Source organism: Stigmatopora nigra, chromosome 5 (assembly GCF_051989575.1).
Source record: "Stigmatopora nigra isolate UIUO_SnigA chromosome 5, RoL_Snig_1.1, whole genome shotgun sequence".
Taxonomy (NCBI): domain Eukaryota; kingdom Metazoa; phylum Chordata; class Actinopteri; order Syngnathiformes; family Syngnathidae; genus Stigmatopora; species Stigmatopora nigra.
This window is the reverse complement of record NC_135512.1, coordinates 13468229-13485045: the sequence shown is the minus strand read 5'-3', so window position 1 is coordinate 13485045 and position 16817 is coordinate 13468229. Positions and strand designations below refer to the sequence as shown.

Sequence of the window (16817 nt, the reverse complement as noted above, 5' to 3'; positions counted from 1 at the left end):
TGTACCATACATAGACAACAAAACTCATGAAATTATTATTATTCTTATCCTACGTGTGGTCATTTGTGTGTTGTTTTAAGCATATCATTAAAAAACAAAATAGAAAAAAAATTATATATATATATATATATATATATATATATATATATATATATATATATATATATATATATATATATATATATATATATATATATATATATATATATATATATATATATATATATATATATATATATATATATATATATATATATATATATATATATATATATATATATATATATATATATATATATATATATATATCTTCATTTGTCTTCAAGCATTATAATAGTGTATTGGGAGACATTGTCTTGGCAATTGAGCGATTTGAGACTTCACATGAATATTTTTGTTGAATTGTTGGGAAGCTATCAGGGCCTGGTTATGTTTCGTTTAGACGTATCAACGCATTCAAAATGCTGTACATTGTTTTTTGTTTTTTTTTCTCTCTCTCTTTTTAGCAGAGAAGAGCCTTAGTTTAGCAGAATATGCATGCAGACAACAGTTACCCCACCCACAGTAGCCATGTTTCCTCTGGCGCTGTGGGCAGACCAGATGTGGGCCGCAAAAATGTAGGTTCTGGTATTTTGGGCCTGTGTAAATATCACTTGGGAGGATGAAAGGGTTCCTATTGGACCAAATATAGATGATAATTCTCTCCAGTAAGCTACAAAGCTGAGAAGCCACAAAGCAAACATATCCACTTAACAATAAATAGTGACTTGAATGCATGCTGTGGGTTCATAATAGCTAAAACATAAAAATACAAGCATATGATGTTGGAAAAAATAGTACAAATCACTACAAATTTTCAAAGTGTGATACAGACATTATTCATCTGAAGCTTTCTATGAGTGTAGCTTATTTTAAAAGGTGCATTTGAATTCCCAAATTGAAAGGTTTTGACACATTATAATAAGAATGCAGCATTGCATATACTTTATGCATTGTTTTGTGTAAACATTAGCATGAGTGGTTCAGTAGATGGCACTGCAGGATAGGTTCAAATCTGCTCAATGGACAGCGGCTCAAAATATTGCCTTAGTTTTCTACAAGCACAGCAGGCAGATGTGATACCAGAAAAAATGTACTAATTGAGCTTCAATGGAAAAACACAACCCTGTTATCAAGAAAATGATCACTGTACACTCAAAGACACCAGGTAGACTATTTTGTGGTTTCAAATTCATAGGATAAAAAATACTTCAGACTTTGAGGGGATTCTCCAAAAAGATACATATGCACAAGGCAGATCTTTTTTCTTTTAAGACGTTAGTTCCTCTACACAATTGCTGTAGTCTGGAACAGACAACAGCAGTACAGAATCAATGAGTGATCAATTTAGAACTCAATAATGTACTGAAAACAAAAGGACATACAAGGTGTTTAGAAACACTTAAATGCCAAAAAATAACCAATAAATGGTTTAAAAAAAAATCCAAACTAAGCCATACAGTGTGTCTCGAGTTACCAACCAACAAAACAGACTTGACCATTTCAAAGTTAGTAAACAAAAACACAAAATCCAAATTGCAGCAGCCCTGTTGTAACTCAAGGATTATGCAGTATTCTTTCTGGGTAAATCCAGGTCTCCACATTTCGAGATATAAGCCGATATGCTTTTATAATATGGCACATGTACTTGCCTATAGTCCAGCAATAGGCAAAAAAAAATCACTTTAAAAGATTTCTTAAAGGCGACTCTTTTTTTTTCCAGTTCCACCAGCCTTCAGAATAGAGCAGGTGGGGTGGTTGGTGATGGTGACGAGCACTGGAGTGATAGTGTATTCATTAGTTTTAAGGTATTATTAAGGAGTGCTGCTGTCTCTCAGAACCACCAAGTCCACCGTCCTTTGGAAATTCTTCAGCAGAGAGACGGCGGTCTCATGTTCCATGTGTAAAAAATTATGTCCATTAGCCTGCAAGGCAAACACGCAGCACAGTAAGCAGCATGTGTGTGCGCATGCATGGATAGATATGTGCATTGCAGTTTTCCTTATGTCTATTTGTGTGTTTGTGGAAGGATGGAGGGTCACTGCCATCATTAGCTCAGTAAACATCACTGTTGGGAAAAAAAGAGAGAAGTGGAGGATCTACATACATGCTGTTGAAAGAGAAAGGGGTAAAGACAAAAAGGACATTCCGGATGAATTCAACAATTATGGAGGAAGGAAGAGGAAAAAGGAAGGAAAAGGGAAGGAGATAAAATAAAATAAAATGTTTCTCATTTTTTTGATTTTGTGTAAGAAATATTTTTTTGTTTAGATTCTGTTCTTTGATACAATATTTGCATTTGTAATCTCTATACATTTACCCAAAAATGTCTGTCTATAAAAATATAATCCTGGAATCCATCTGAAATTCTCTTTACATGCGTTAATGTAGAATGTTGGTATTTTCAACCTTTTACTCCCCAAATACAATATTGTTCAGGTGTTTTATCAAATTGCAGGTGAATTTAGTGTAAATCCTGAGGTTTACCTTCATATTATATACTGTTAATGATGTGCCATGGCATCAGACTAGTAGTTTTATTTATTCATTCATCGCCCATACCGTTGCGGGGATTGCACGAATCTATCCCAGCTGACTTTGGGCAAAACGCACCCTAGACTGGTCGCCTGTCAGCCGCAGAACCCACAGAGATACAAATCCCCAGTCTCACTCACAAGCATACCGACACCAGCGGGAATCAAACCCGAGCCAGCTCGAAATCAGGCGAGCAACCACTACACCTTCAGTCGTTTTTCATACTTATTTATTATGTTGGTGACTTATTTTATTTTTTATTGACTTTTCTATTGATTTTTATGACTTATTTATCGATTTTATGACTTATTTGTGGATTTTTATCAGCGATTTCTCAAAAAATTGTTGTGGCATTAATATGTACAATAGTTTAACAGCAGCTTGTTTCTAGATCCATTTTACTGGGCGCAAGAAGAAAATGAAAAAACCTTATCATGACGTGCTATTTGTTTTATGGAGAAGGAAAGAGTTTGGGGCTGAGTATGAGAGGGAACGGAAAACATGGTTGATTCTGGTCCATCAGTTGACAAGAGAGCAGCTGTTACCTGCAGTATTTTGTCTCCGGGCTGCAGGGAAGATGCAGCGGGCCCATCATGCTGTACCCTAGTAACAAAGATACCCTATAAGTCAAAATGATACAATGTTAGGACAACACAAGGACACGATGGTTTAGAATCTTTGCCTTTCTTATTCTCATTTTAATATCTACCCCCACCACTAGAAAATAACATGTCTGCCAAATGCCAAACTAAAATACATTTTTATTGTCTATATCGTCTTAAATGTCAGATTTGTTGTCTAAAACTTAGATGTCATTATTTCTACATGTTTAAATAATCACATTTCTTATATTTTACTAAAAGAAATATTTATAGACATTTAAAATAACTTTCTTAGAAAAAACTGAAAATTACCTAAGAGGAGATGCAGATATAGTAATACGGATGCATCAAATACAGAATGGGGAGAGAACAATAGGTGTGAAATGGGCATATATTAGGCATAAAGAAGGTAGTGGGAGGGCAGAAGGTAAATTGTCCTATATTTTCTTAAACATTTCAAGGCAGAGATTATAAAAACACCAACATCTTTTCACGGATTGGTGAAAGATGAGTTTGGACAAAATGTGGCTGTATCAACTCAATGTGTTTCAATTGGTTATCCTATGTGAGTTGAACATAGGATTTGAGAGATGGGCCACATAGAAAAGAATGCCAGTTAATAACGAACTGTACTCCGCAGTAATGGCAGTACTATGTACCAAAAGACAAGGTAAACATGTACACATGACACCACACAGGGTAGACATTTAGGAAGTATTAGTTCACTTATGAAACTGGCATTAGGACAGTGAGCCTCATAGTTGTATTAAGTTGATAGTGATATTGTAATTTGTTTGGAACTATTACGGAGAGGAGGCAAAGGGTATTGAATGTTAAATTTGAGTCATAATTCAAGCATACTTGTTTTCTCTGAGTTATATGGAGCTCACTGTACATCACATATTTACAAATGTGCTTTTTTGCAGTTGGAGTTGTGAAGTGTTAGTCACATAAATATGGCAGAGAAAGCATATGCATGCCAACACAGGTATGCATTTTGACATAGTACAAAATATTTTCACTGCTGACATCAAAATCAATCTTTTGAAAAAAAGATCAAAACTCATAGTCAGCTCCTGAAAAAAGGCGTTAGATAAGAGAAAGTATGGTACAATTTCAGTTTGTAATGTAAAAGTTCTATCTATATATGAATGGGGTAAAAAAAAACACCCAAATTGTAAAAAGGCCGCTGCCTGGAATTAAATCAGTACTGAGAAAATTGTGTAAAAATACACAAGTGTTTCATAAATAATCTGAGGATGAGCTGTCTATTCAGTTTTAAACTTTGCAATAAATAGCAACATAATCTGTCAAACTGAAAGATCTGAACTTGAACAAGGCAGACAGAATCTAAGCGCCTTCTTAAAATAGCTGTGAAGTAAGCAACCACACTTTAGTAGCAAAATGCTTTCTATTGTTTGTTTAACCATTTTTGGAAATAATGGTTGAGTGCAACTGAAACTTACCTGTCCATTGTAAAGTTCTGATTTTAATTTTCTCAAGCAAAATCAAGACAAAATTGCACCTACTAGTATGTACTATACCTACAAACTATACAGAACAACTGTTTCCCAAGCAAAAAGACAGGAAGAATAATTAGAACATGCTTTGAAACTTATTAGCAGTTTCCATTGCAAATCTTAATAAAATGTGGGGAGACCATGGTTGCCTGGCAAGCTGGTTCGGATCGTACCATGTCAGAGGGTTTGAAGGGGTTCCCCTGACCGCTGATGCCACCAGAGATACTAAAACCGAGACCAGGATTCTTCTCTATTCTCACACACATCTAGAAAAAAAATGCAATTGACAATTAGAATTTACCTGAAAGCAACAAACTTCAGTTAAATTTAACACAATCATACATCTGGGCCTCAAAATAACATGGCAAAAATGTATAGGCATTTGTGCTTTTAAAAATGTTATTCTTAGGATAGCAAAACGCAAACATTTTGAATGGTAGAAAAAGTAACTTTTAACCGATTGAGATTAAAGAAAACAAAGGTATTAAAGTTTAGGAGTTACTGTGAGAGAAATACCGTCCTTCACCATTTCCAAGACAAAACAAACATTCATTCGACAATATCTAGAATATATTTGCTCACTGAGCTTCAAAACTGACCTTTAAAATGGAGGCAGATATGGGTGCTTCAGACAGAAAGATGAAATTAAAGGGAAATGTACCTGTTCCTGAAAGCCATCTGTGCTCTTCTGGCCTTTAGTTTGGAGAAGACAACGAGCGCTCTGAGGCCGAGGGTTGGTATGAGTTGTCACAACAACCTGGTTGCTATGAACCATTCCCTGGTTGCTGTGGTAGTGGGGGTTGCTGGAAGGGTGTGGAGGCTGATGTGGTGTATGGGAGGTATGCATGTTGTACTGGGATTGATTACCAGATGAGGATAGGGCCATAGGGTGACCAGCACTGGTGTAGACCTGGCCAGGACTGTTAAGGGCTAGATGGAAAAAAAGAAATGACCTTCGGACTTGTGCCGTTACACATGCAGTTCAAGTTTTCTGGTATATATTCATACAGGGCGACCCAAAAAGATGCGTACCCATATTTTATTCGATAAAAAAACAATTTTTAACTAATGTCTCAAACAATTGAGGAACTGAAAACTGCTATCACAGCAAAAATAAGCCATCCCGAAAGAAGAGTGTGTAAAAGTGATTGACAACTTTGTCAGACGAGTACAGGTTTGCGTGCAACGGAATGGTGGACATTTGGAACACATCTTGGGAAAGCCATAAATTGACTAAAAATTGACACAAGTACCTGAAACTCTGGCGAATGGGCTTCCATAAACTTAATATTGTGTGGTTGTAATTTGAAATAAATAGCTTTTTAATCAAAGTCAAAATAGAAATGTTCATGGGTACGCATCTTTTTGGGTCACTCTGTAGTTAGAATGCCCAAAGTAAATTGGAACCCATTAGATGTACAGTGTTCCCTCGCTACTTCGCGCTTCAGCTATCGCGGACTCAGAGCTTCGCAGATTTTTTTCAGGAAAAAAAATATTAAAAAATGGAAAAAATATTAAGTTAAAATTATAAATTAAATCATCTTACAGGAGGTGGAAAGAAAATATTCAATAAGAATTAGTAATTGCATCAAAGAAATGGTCAATAACATGGTGAGAGTTCAGGAATCGCGATGATGACGTCATGGCTGTTTACAGGCGCATCTTCACAGCCCAAAAAAAAACAATGTTCACAACTCCCAATAACGATGTTTCTTATGTGCAAAAACACTGCAGAAGATCCTCCATATGGACTACTATGATGTTTTTGCTTGGTGGTGCTTTTGTGCACGTGTTACACGTTTCTTTAAGCATTTTTGAAGGGGCACCCTTACTTCGCGGAAATGCACTTATTGCGGGGGGTCCCGGTCCCCATTAACCGCGATAAGCGAGGGAACACTGTATTACTATTTACCTTGAGGCATATTTCCTTGATACGGACTCCCAGATGGAACAAGTGATAAAGGCATTCCTGGCTGGTACTGGACCCCCTTATTCATCATTCCACCATCATAACCCTGTTGGCCACCCATACGATGAGGTGTTGTGGCCGAAGACGAGGATGATGAAGTAACAATCATGGTGTTGTGGGATTGGTGTGGAGGGTTGTGGGAGTGAACTCCCTGGGAAAACATGAACATATTAGGACTGGAGACAACGTCTCTTCACTTCCTACATTTGTGCTGGCTTTCACCTGTTTGATAAGGTTGTCAGGTGGGACATCCCTCCTGCCAAGTGAGTATGGAACCCATTGATTGCTTCCTGACACACCTTCCTGGTCATTATCCAGCATGGCAGACTGCTGGGAGGGGGTCTACAAGATAAGAAAATAAGAAGAAAAATCATATTTGTTTAGATTTTCATTTTAAAAGTGACATATAAACACAGGAACAATTAATAGCATACAATTGAACTTATCTGATTGTGACTTAGCATTCCATGAGGTTTAATAATGATGCGTTTATAGTTACAATAAAAAAAAAGCTTATTAATTTTAAAAATTTGCCAACTTGGACATCAAATTTTAAGTTATGAATGTGAGGACGATAAATAGGACTTAGGAATTTGGTGTAAATTTTTGTTATCATGGAAAAAGTCCTCGACATTACTCCTGGACTTATAGTGTACCTGCTATGGCCATCTGAAAATCATATATACTACAATATATGGCTCCTGCCACAATGTAATTTCCCGAATACGGGACGAATAAAGTTATCCAATCCTAGAGAAAAAAATAATATAAGTGCATTGGCTAAAAAGCGATTCTCACTACACTCAAAGATGCTTTACAACGCAATATTTATTCATGCCACAGTAGGTCTTAATGAGCTCCTATTGTAAGGTACAGCAGCCCAAGGGCAGACTAACAGAAGCGAGGCTGCCAATTTGCATTACTAACCATTCTGACCACCACCAACCACTCATTTTTATGCTATACACTACATAGTGAAGAACACATGGACAATGTGCAAAAGAGGCAGCTGGATTTAGAGCCTCAATCCTTTGATCAATGGAAGAACCCCTCAACGATCTGTGCCTTATTTTCCCTATGTTATAAAGTTTGATAAATAGATGGTGTTATAATATTAGGGATGGATGGTGACGTAAAGTAATTAACTGAATTCTCTGTGCATCCCCTAGCTGCTGTTTAGTGATATTCCAGATCTGTGTTATTGTAGTATGGATGAAAAGAATTAGGCACAAAAAGAAGTGTTCATTCTTGTTTTTTTTTTCTCCACTGCTTGCTATGGAGACGTTCCTACACTTAGCATTTCACCATGATAGCTCAGAATCCAATGTAGGCTGGCATTTTTTTTTTTTTAATGGCAGATTTGTCTCTCAACTCATGCCCCTTTTGAGCAAATATAGCTGAGTGCACTAAAATTAACCATTCATTCATTTTCCGTGCCCAGTGTATATATGTTACAATTGGCCATTAGAGATACACTTTAAGATTCTCATCCTTTTAATATTGATCAGGATTTATCACGTTTAAAAGGTTTTCCTTATATAAAACATGAATGCTAATCCTCAAAATCCTGCAATAAAATATAATGACTGATCTAAATGTTACAGTGCCAAACAAAACCACATGAATTTATTCATTATTATTTTTTTGAACAAAAAATAGGTGCTGCAAACTACATTTCTTTGTGTTTTAGGAGACAGTATTTTACAACAGTCCAAGCAACCATTGTCAAGTATGACTATTTTTATCTACCGATTTCTCTGTAGAGAATACAAAAGTGGACTAAGAATATATATGTTAATTCAACACCAAAAAGTAATTCCTCAACTTTTGGGTTGTCAAGTAAAACATATGATGGCAAGTGGAAAATGCAATTTAACTAAAAAACCTGGCCTTAAATGTTATATTTGGCATATTAATGTGATGACTTTTGTCTTCTTCCATCAATGAATAGCTCGCATTTTAGTACAAAGTGATTGATGTAAACAGAAGGTCTGCTCTTTCACAGTATAAACTCTATCATTCGCATAGAAATGGATGGAAATACAGATAAAACCCAAAAAATAACCCCAAAAAATGATTCTCTGCAATAAAGACAAAATACATTTCGTGCATTTAGTGTGTATTTCTGTGGCTACTTTTTTACGCTTATTTTTTTACTAGTAGTTTATATATTATGCAAATTGATCATCCTTGATGTAAAAATTATTTAAGCTAAAATATATATCTTTATAGTATAATACCATTGATGCTATACTATATAATCCTATTGGGATACTCACGGCCACAGCAGATGGAGGAGGAGGTAGTGGCAGCCAGCGGCCAGCAGGTGACTCATGCTTAGCGTTATTGTAAACGTTAAAGTTCAAAGTGCCGCTGCGCCCCTGGCCGTGACCCCCGCCCTGACAGAGCATGCCCAGCGTGAGCATATTGTGCTTTAGGACACCACTCTGATTGAAGAAGACAACATCACATGACATGAGTGAATGGGGAGAGATGGCAGGCACAGCCAACAAAGAGGGCTGCAGCATGGGGAAAACACAATGAACTCCACAGCCATCAACAACGCTAATAAGAAACACATAAATAGTGCAGAAATGCTGAAACCACAGAAAAATGTTAGCTTGTGTCGGGTCATACAAACAGTGAATATTGGGTCAGACAAGCAACAATTGGTGGACAATGTCATTCCAACATTAAGAAGCACATTATTTGCAGGTCCTTAAATTGTTAATGTAAGATATTTTTAGATAACTATAACCTAAAAAAAAACTGAACAAAACAAGCTGTTGGCAGTCGTAGAGAGAAAAAAATGAAAGGCATAAGTTGCCACAGAAAATGTGCAACCTATAGTCCGGAAAATACGGTATATAAAGTAACAGGGCAAAGCTGCAGCATTAAATTACTTGTAACTGTTTAATTGCCAGCAGCAGAACATTTATACAGTAGAGATGCGACAGAAAAGTGAGAGGGGACTGCATTAAGACATGGTGAATTCAAGACATTCACACAGTTGTGACTGTGCAGTAGGTTGAGCTGACGAGTGGTGACAGTGTGGGGTGGACACAAACACGCGGCCAGACACACTGTATTCTCTCTTCAATTTTTATAACAAATCTGCATAGATTCAGACAGGAGGGGTTTCCCTACGCGACATGGTGTATGTATGTATGTGTGAGTGTGACATCTCACTTGTGCATATCCTTTCAACGTACCCTGTCCAGACGTTTGGCCTCGATGTGCCTCAGCAGCTGTTGCCTCCAATCAGCAGGCATCTTGGACGTGATGTCTTCAGGCTTCTGTGGTACCACAGGTCGCACCTTGATGGTGTCATCGGAAGATTTCTCTGGGCATGTGGCCAGAGTGTAGTCAGGAGGCATCTTCTCCAAAAGGGCCGCCATGGTGGGACGAGCTGACACTGGACGTGCCTAATGGTTAAATGACAGTCAATTGGATTGACATTGCAGTTTTGGACATCATTTTAAATATTCTACATCATGGTCAAACAGACATTTACTAAAACACCTGTTTGTTCTAAATGGTGACCTTTATTGTTTGCTCTATGTAAGCATGGAATCGAAGGGGGAGAGTAACAAAATGTGAGTTTTGGTTGTGCAAAGACTTAAATTGTTCAGACACCACATCTAACTAGACTTAAATTGCAGGTGAGCTTTATGGTAGTTGAAGGGGACATTTTATTTCACTACAGCTTGTAAATTTAAGATTTTGTATATGTAATTTAAAATACTGAAAGAAGATGACATCAGTCACAAGTGTTGTATGTTAGTTTCCAATCCAGAATTCATTTATACTCTGTCTTGCATTTCATTCAAAACAGAGTCAGTACAGTAATAAGTAACTTTTGGAAAATTGTCGATATTTTGGGGGGAGAAAAAAACCTTGATCCACAAGACAATATTGAAAGATTACTTGAAAATGGCTGTGTTTAGACCGTGTGGCTGGAGATAAAAAAAAAATTACATAACATTTACAAGAATGTGACAAGATTTTCAGATTTTTGATAGCTGTACAGAATGGTTGGAACAGCCTACATAGTATAGTTCCAAGAATTCAGAAAATTGGATAACATGTGTCAATGGAAATTTAGCTTTTTGTTTAAGGAAAAATAACAGCTTTTGAGGAAAAAGCAACGCTGCCTGAACAAAACCTCATCAAATAAAATTTGTGAATTACAGTTAATCCTACCAAATTAATTTCTTAACATATCTGTTGGACTCTTTAATTTCCGTTGTAACTTGGAAAACTAGTATTACATCATACATCAGTTAAAAATATCAACGGTAAATTCTGAAGGGTTTTGAAAATTGACACTAGTCCCCAAAGTACAATCGAAATACTATTTAAATTTTTTTATTGAGATATTTTAGAGGGAATCTACGTGTTCTTTCTCAGGTTGTAGCATTTACATTGGAAGAGGATAAATATTTAACTTACATCAGGGGTAGAGGCTTGGAAACTGTCAATACCCAAATATGAATTTGTAGCATTAAAACTTTTTTGCAATCTTTGCAATCTGCGCTATGTGTTGGATTTTAATGAGGAATTCATATAACGTATTGTAGTATATCATAACATATTAAGATTGAAACCTGGGATGTTCCGTAGGTCTCAGAACTGTAGCTTCTAGCAGACAGGGGGCGACGTTGAGTCAAGCTCTTGGTTGGATAACCAGTCATGGGTTTTTTCTGTTCCTGGTAGCTAGGATAATCATCATCATACCGTCCATTTCTCTTGTTGTGCATCAATTGATTCTGGTTTTCTACTACGTTTGCCATATGATCCATGGGGGAGGAATAAGCAAGAGCTCGAGAATAAAGTGGAGGGTCCCCCTGGTGTTGCAGAAGAGACATTCACACATTATCCAATCATTTTCAGAACATTAGATTAACTTTAAAAAGAAAAAATGATAATTATTCTGATTAATATTTTCTTATTTCATACTTGCTGTCTGTAGTGAGCTTCCTGCAGTGCCTCCTGCTGAGCTTCATGGACTCTACGGAACAAAGCAAGTTCGGTAGAGCTCACCAGTGAGTCTGCTCTTCTCAAAAACCCTGGCCGAGATCGTAGAGATGGTATTGGTTGCTGCTGCTGGCTCGATGGAGCATCCTGATTGACTGGTGATTGAGGAAAGGAAAACATCTCCAATGGCGGGTAAGCACGATACCGAGGGCTCACCAACTCCTTTGGTAATGTTTTTCCTGGTTGATTGATGTACTCCAATGCTTTTGATGAGTGGTTGACATAATCTGGTGTATTGGGGAAAGGTGGAGGGGCTCGTCGGTCCATAGCCATCTGATTGGTCAGAATTGTTGACAGTGAGTATCATGTCATTTATATTGTAATTTACAAGATAGTATATCATTATTTCAGGCTCAGGGTCTTTCAACCAAAAGCAACACTTTTGAGGATACGCGGTCTGTTGCTAACCTGTGGATTATAATTTTGGTCAAAGTGGTAGGCTTTATGTGGTACTGCAGGTTTTTGGTTGCGCCCCTGATGGTTATGGTTGCCATGTGTTGGGAATACAAGGTCTTCATCCAGCATAGGTGCCGACTGGGACCGAGCAATGTTGGTCTGCTCCATGGAGCCTGGCATGTCTTGGCGGTCCAAGCTGCTCTGTTGCTCAATGGATGAGCTGTAGCTGTCCATGGGAATGCTGTAGATAAAGAAGACGTGAAATACTTGCAATCACATTGCTAGGAATGAAAGTACAGTTTTCCCTCGCTTATCGCGGTTAATGGGGACCGGGACCCCCCGCAATAGCTGCATTTCCGCGAAGTAGGCGTGCCCCTTCAAAAATGCTTAAAGAAACGTATAACATGTGCACAAAAGCACCACCAAGAAAAAACATCATAGAAGTCCGGATGGAGGATCTTCTGCAGTTTTTTTTGCATGTAAGAAACATTGTTATTGGGAGTTGTGAGAATTGTTTTTTTGGGCGGTGAAGATGCGCTTGTAAACAGCCATGACGTACGTCATCAATGCGATTCCTGAACTCTCACCATGTTATTAACCATTTATTTGGCCTTTTTTTGATGCAATTACTAATTCTTATTGAATATTTTGTTTCCACCTCTTGTAAAATGATGTAATTTATAATTTTAACTTAATATCTTTAATTTTTTTTTCCTGAAAAGAATCTGCGAAGCTCTGAGTCCGCAATAGCTGAAGCGCGAAGTAGAGAGGGAACACTGTACTAATACATAACAATACAGATACATACCTGTATACTTTGTAAGCTCCAATGTCAATCTCATCGATACTCTGGGATTTCTTGAACTTGGATCGTGTCTCTTTCATCATAGGAGATAGTCGGTCAGAGCTTTTACTCATTACCACGGTTACTTTGTTGCCCCCACTGACAGTGAGCTGGTCTTTCCTGTTTTGCTCCCCTTGATTATTGTGGTATGACCAGCTACCAGGAAGAGGCCCTGATGACTGCTCCCGCCTTGTAAAAAAAAGAAAAAAAGAGGTAAGTGTGATGACCAAAAATGTATCAAGATTTCAACAGAGAAGCAAAATCTTAACATGTGCCATCTTTGTAGAACATCATAATAATATAATAAAGCCATTTGTCCAAAGTTGAAAGATTTTAGTTCAGTTGTCTGGGATTCAGAGATTAGGAGTGCACAGTGCCTCTTGACTGAAATGAAATGGGATTTGCATACATGTCAACCTCGGCCAATTGCTCTCCTTTTATTGATTGTAATAAACCGTACAAAAGCAACGCGGCACATATTTATTCAGATAGGGTGCACTTAAAAGTCTGAAACTTTACCCAAAGTGGACGTGGTGCCCAATCAGTCGGTGCACATTTTGTATGCACTAAATTCAAGATTCTTTGGATGTTGCTCGCTGTATGCGCTGACAGCTTGACTTTCTGAATTACTAAAAAATGTACTCCTGGTTAACATACAGTACTTTCTATGTATATGTTATAGAAAAATGAAGGGCATATTTGCATATCATATCATGTAGTGCAGTGCTTCTCAATTATTTTCTGTTAGGCCCCCCCTAGCAAGAAGAAAACTATTCGCGCCCCCCCCACTTCCCACCGTGACTATAAATAAAATCATTTTATAAAAGTGTTATAGGTACAACATGTGAAATGTTGCACTCTCACAAACATGACAGAAGTAACAATGAGAGCGCCACTGTCAGCTACTGTTGTGGATGCGCAATTACACTTTATACTAGTATGGCCAAATAAAATCCTATTCCCCAGGGTTACACGCGCCCCCCCAGGTATCGCACCACGCCCCCCCAGGGGGGCGCGCCCCACTATTTGAGAAGCATTGATGTAGTGCAGTGTTTAGTGTTTCAATGTTTAGTATTTGTCACATTTATATGACATTTTTTTTTCTTGAGCTAACCTTGGGTCTTGTGATAGAAATGATGAAGAATTTAGAAAATAATAAAGAATTTATTTTTTCAAACGTTTGAATCTGTCCGCAATGGTGTGTGTGTGTGTGAAAGCTTGTCTCTTTGCATTTGGTTCTTTGCACATAGCATTAGGTTGTGTCCAATGAAATTCCATTGCCAAAACAGTCATAAGTGAGAGACTTATGAAGAGTAAAAAATCCTACTCTGCTTCATTTACCTTGGGTCTGTCAGCTTGCGGTCTGGGTTTGGGCTTGAGGTTGGTGTAAGGTCTAGTTTGGAGGGAAAGGCTGTCCTGTCTTCTAAGGGGCTTGGAGTTCGGGTCCAATTCTGCCAAGGATTCTGAGAACTTTGCCCAGAAGCCTGTGCTTCATTTTCATGTGTGGAGCGTTGGTTGCTGTGAAAGGGGAGTGTCTGTGCATCCAGCTCTAATGGGACACCGACTATTCGCTCTTGCCTTAAGAGAGGACGGCGGCCGTGTGTTGACTGACTCCGTGGTTTTGAACCCAGTGGCGGATTACCCTGGCTGGTAGTGGATGAAGTTTCCAGGGGAGACTCTTCAGCATCAAAACCGGTGTTGTCATAGTGAGGGGCTTCTGCCCAGTCAAAAGGCTCACTCAATGGACGTCTATCTCCACGTTGCTGCAGGGTCCCTGATGGAGGAGTTTCCCTTTGTGACAGCAGGGGCTTGGAGTCAATAGGTTTAGGAAAAGACTGTGCCAGTCTAAAATCAGACAATGAATAACACTGAAAAAGACACAGCAGCAACAAGGTACACAATACTGTACCAGTACTGTATAACGAGACTTATGATATGTGTGGTACAATGTATAATACAATGGAAAACCATTGGCGGGGTGATAAAAAAATGGTTTGGAAAATGGATAGTATAGTGTTACAGGACCTGATCAGAAAAATGATTCAGTAAAATTTTAATGCTGAATGCTAAATACATGTATATGTTTTGTTTCTCATCAATAAAATGTAAATTCCATATTTCGCTTTTGGGGTTTGACGTTGAGGCCAAACACAGGTAAACTGTCTCATCTCATCTCATTTTCTGAACCGCTCTATCCTCTTTAGGGTTTAGAGAGGTACTGGAGCCAATCTCAGCTGTCTGCGGGTCAGAGGTGGGGAACACCCTGAATTGGTGGCCAGCCGATCGCAAGGCACAAGGAGATGGACAACCATGCGCATTTTTTGAAATGCTTATCCTCACAAGGAACCTAACCCAGCTGACTGCACCCTGAATTGGTGGCCAGCCAATCGCAGGGCACGAGCAGACCAAAAAACATGGTTGGGGGAAGCTCCTCTCGGAGGACATTCTGGTACCATTCTTTGTTCATTGGTGTGTTTCGATCCTGTAGCTGAAACAACTTCAAGAAATAGATAGTCAAGCTGCTTACTGGCCTTTCTTGGGCACCCTGGTGCCTGTTTGGCCTCAATTGAACCTCTCTCCCAACCATCCAGGGTCAATTTGGTAATGAAGAATGCCATTTCCAGCATGATGGAGTGACCACCATGGCATAAAGTAAAGGTCATAACAAAATGGCTAAGGGAACAAAACGTTAAGATTTTGGGCCCTTGACCAGGAAACTCTCCAGACCTTAATCCCATTGGGAAACTATGGTCAATCCTCAAGAGGCGAGAGGACAATCAGAAATCCACAAATTCTGACTCCAAGCATTGATTATGCAAGAATAGAGAGCCATCAGTCAGGATCTTTGTGCTCCAACAGCCCCCCTGTTATTTTAAAATACTAATAATTTTTTAGGCATATCGAGAGTATCCTGTGCCTCAAACCAGTGGGTTTAAATGTTAATGTGCATATTGAATTTGCGCCAAATAACTGCAGAGCTGCTTTATTTTTTGTGTTAATGACCTCAACACACTCACTGTATACTGATGTTTGCACTGGTCAGATTAAAAGTGGTGCAGTAAAGAGATGAGAGAGAGACAGGACAAATCGTGACCAGTCTGCTGCATTCTAATGAGGTCCTCTGACCTTGACAGAGCAAGCAGAGAAATGGAAAAGAGACAGAGTGGGACCCAGGTTTGGAGAGATGTAATGGAAAATATAGAGTGATGAGACAGGCGATGGTGATAGGGGAAAATTGAAAAGTTGGAGCTGAATGAGAAGACATCATGGACAGCGGTGGCAAAGTGACAAAATGGAGGAAATATTTAGACATTTAGGCTACCTGTTTGTCCAGTGTGTTTGGGGAGCTTGATCCTTATTGGGTGCCGATATTGAAGGATTGTGTTGGTGTGTGTGTGAGTGAGGGTGGGAGTGAGTGTTAGTGGGTGGGTTGGAGGAGCCAGAGGATCCCACGGACGGAGAGTAATCAGAGTAAGTGGCTGAGGAGCCGCTATGGTTCAGACAGTGTAACTTATCCACATCCTCATCTGTAGATTCTAGAGACAGGGAGTGACAGGAGGCACAACTCATTAAATGACTCTCAAACAAGTTACCTCCCAACTGCTGTGGTGTAAGAAAACCTTTAGTAGTCAAAGAATTTGTAGTGAATGATTTAAGTACTTTGTTACTGTAGTTAAAGTAGAATTTTCCAGGTATATTGACTTTGAGGATATATTTTTTAAATGTATTAAACCCACAAGATTTAGAAACCTTTTTCTGTTAGTTCTACTCCCTAATTTGTCAAAACAGGCATGTTCCATTTCTCAACCACGAGGACTTGACCAAAGAGATGCATGCAGGAATTTAGTGTCAGCATATCACAAATACTTCTAACA

The 16817-nt window shown here is 38.4% G+C and overlaps 1 protein-coding gene across 10 annotated transcripts in view; it reads right to left on the bottom strand.

Moving 5' to 3' along the window:
* Positions 1-315: 315 nt before the first annotated feature.
* lrrc7 (leucine rich repeat containing 7) overlaps positions 316-16817 on the bottom strand; it is a 73457-nt gene continuing 56955 nt past the window's right edge. For 3 of the 10 annotated variants that reach the window (XM_077717089.1, XM_077717087.1, XM_077717088.1), the window contains 14 exons: positions 16265-16478; positions 14284-14787; positions 12907-13131; positions 12111-12339; positions 11625-11975; positions 11273-11512; positions 9878-10090; positions 8945-9112; positions 6888-7007; positions 6609-6816; positions 5358-5626; positions 4870-4962; positions 3120-3194; positions 316-1964 (listed from right to left, as the gene is read on the bottom strand). In XM_077717089.1, the coding sequence (XP_077573215.1) occupies positions 1854-1964; positions 3120-3194; positions 4870-4962; positions 5358-5626; positions 6609-6816; positions 6888-7007; positions 8945-9112; positions 9878-10090; positions 11273-11512; positions 11625-11975; positions 12111-12339; positions 12907-13131; positions 14284-14787; positions 16265-16478 (3020 nt within the window). In that variant the 3' untranslated portion in view covers positions 316-1853. Of the gene's footprint in view, positions 2108-3119; positions 3195-4869; positions 4963-5357; positions 5627-6608; positions 6817-6887; positions 7008-8944; positions 9113-9877; positions 10091-11272; positions 11513-11624; positions 11976-12110; positions 12340-12906; positions 13132-14283; positions 14788-16264; positions 16479-16817 lie in introns of all 10 variants that reach the window. The other 7 variants (XM_077717093.1, XM_077717097.1, XM_077717092.1 and 4 more) reach the window with 6 other exon arrangements.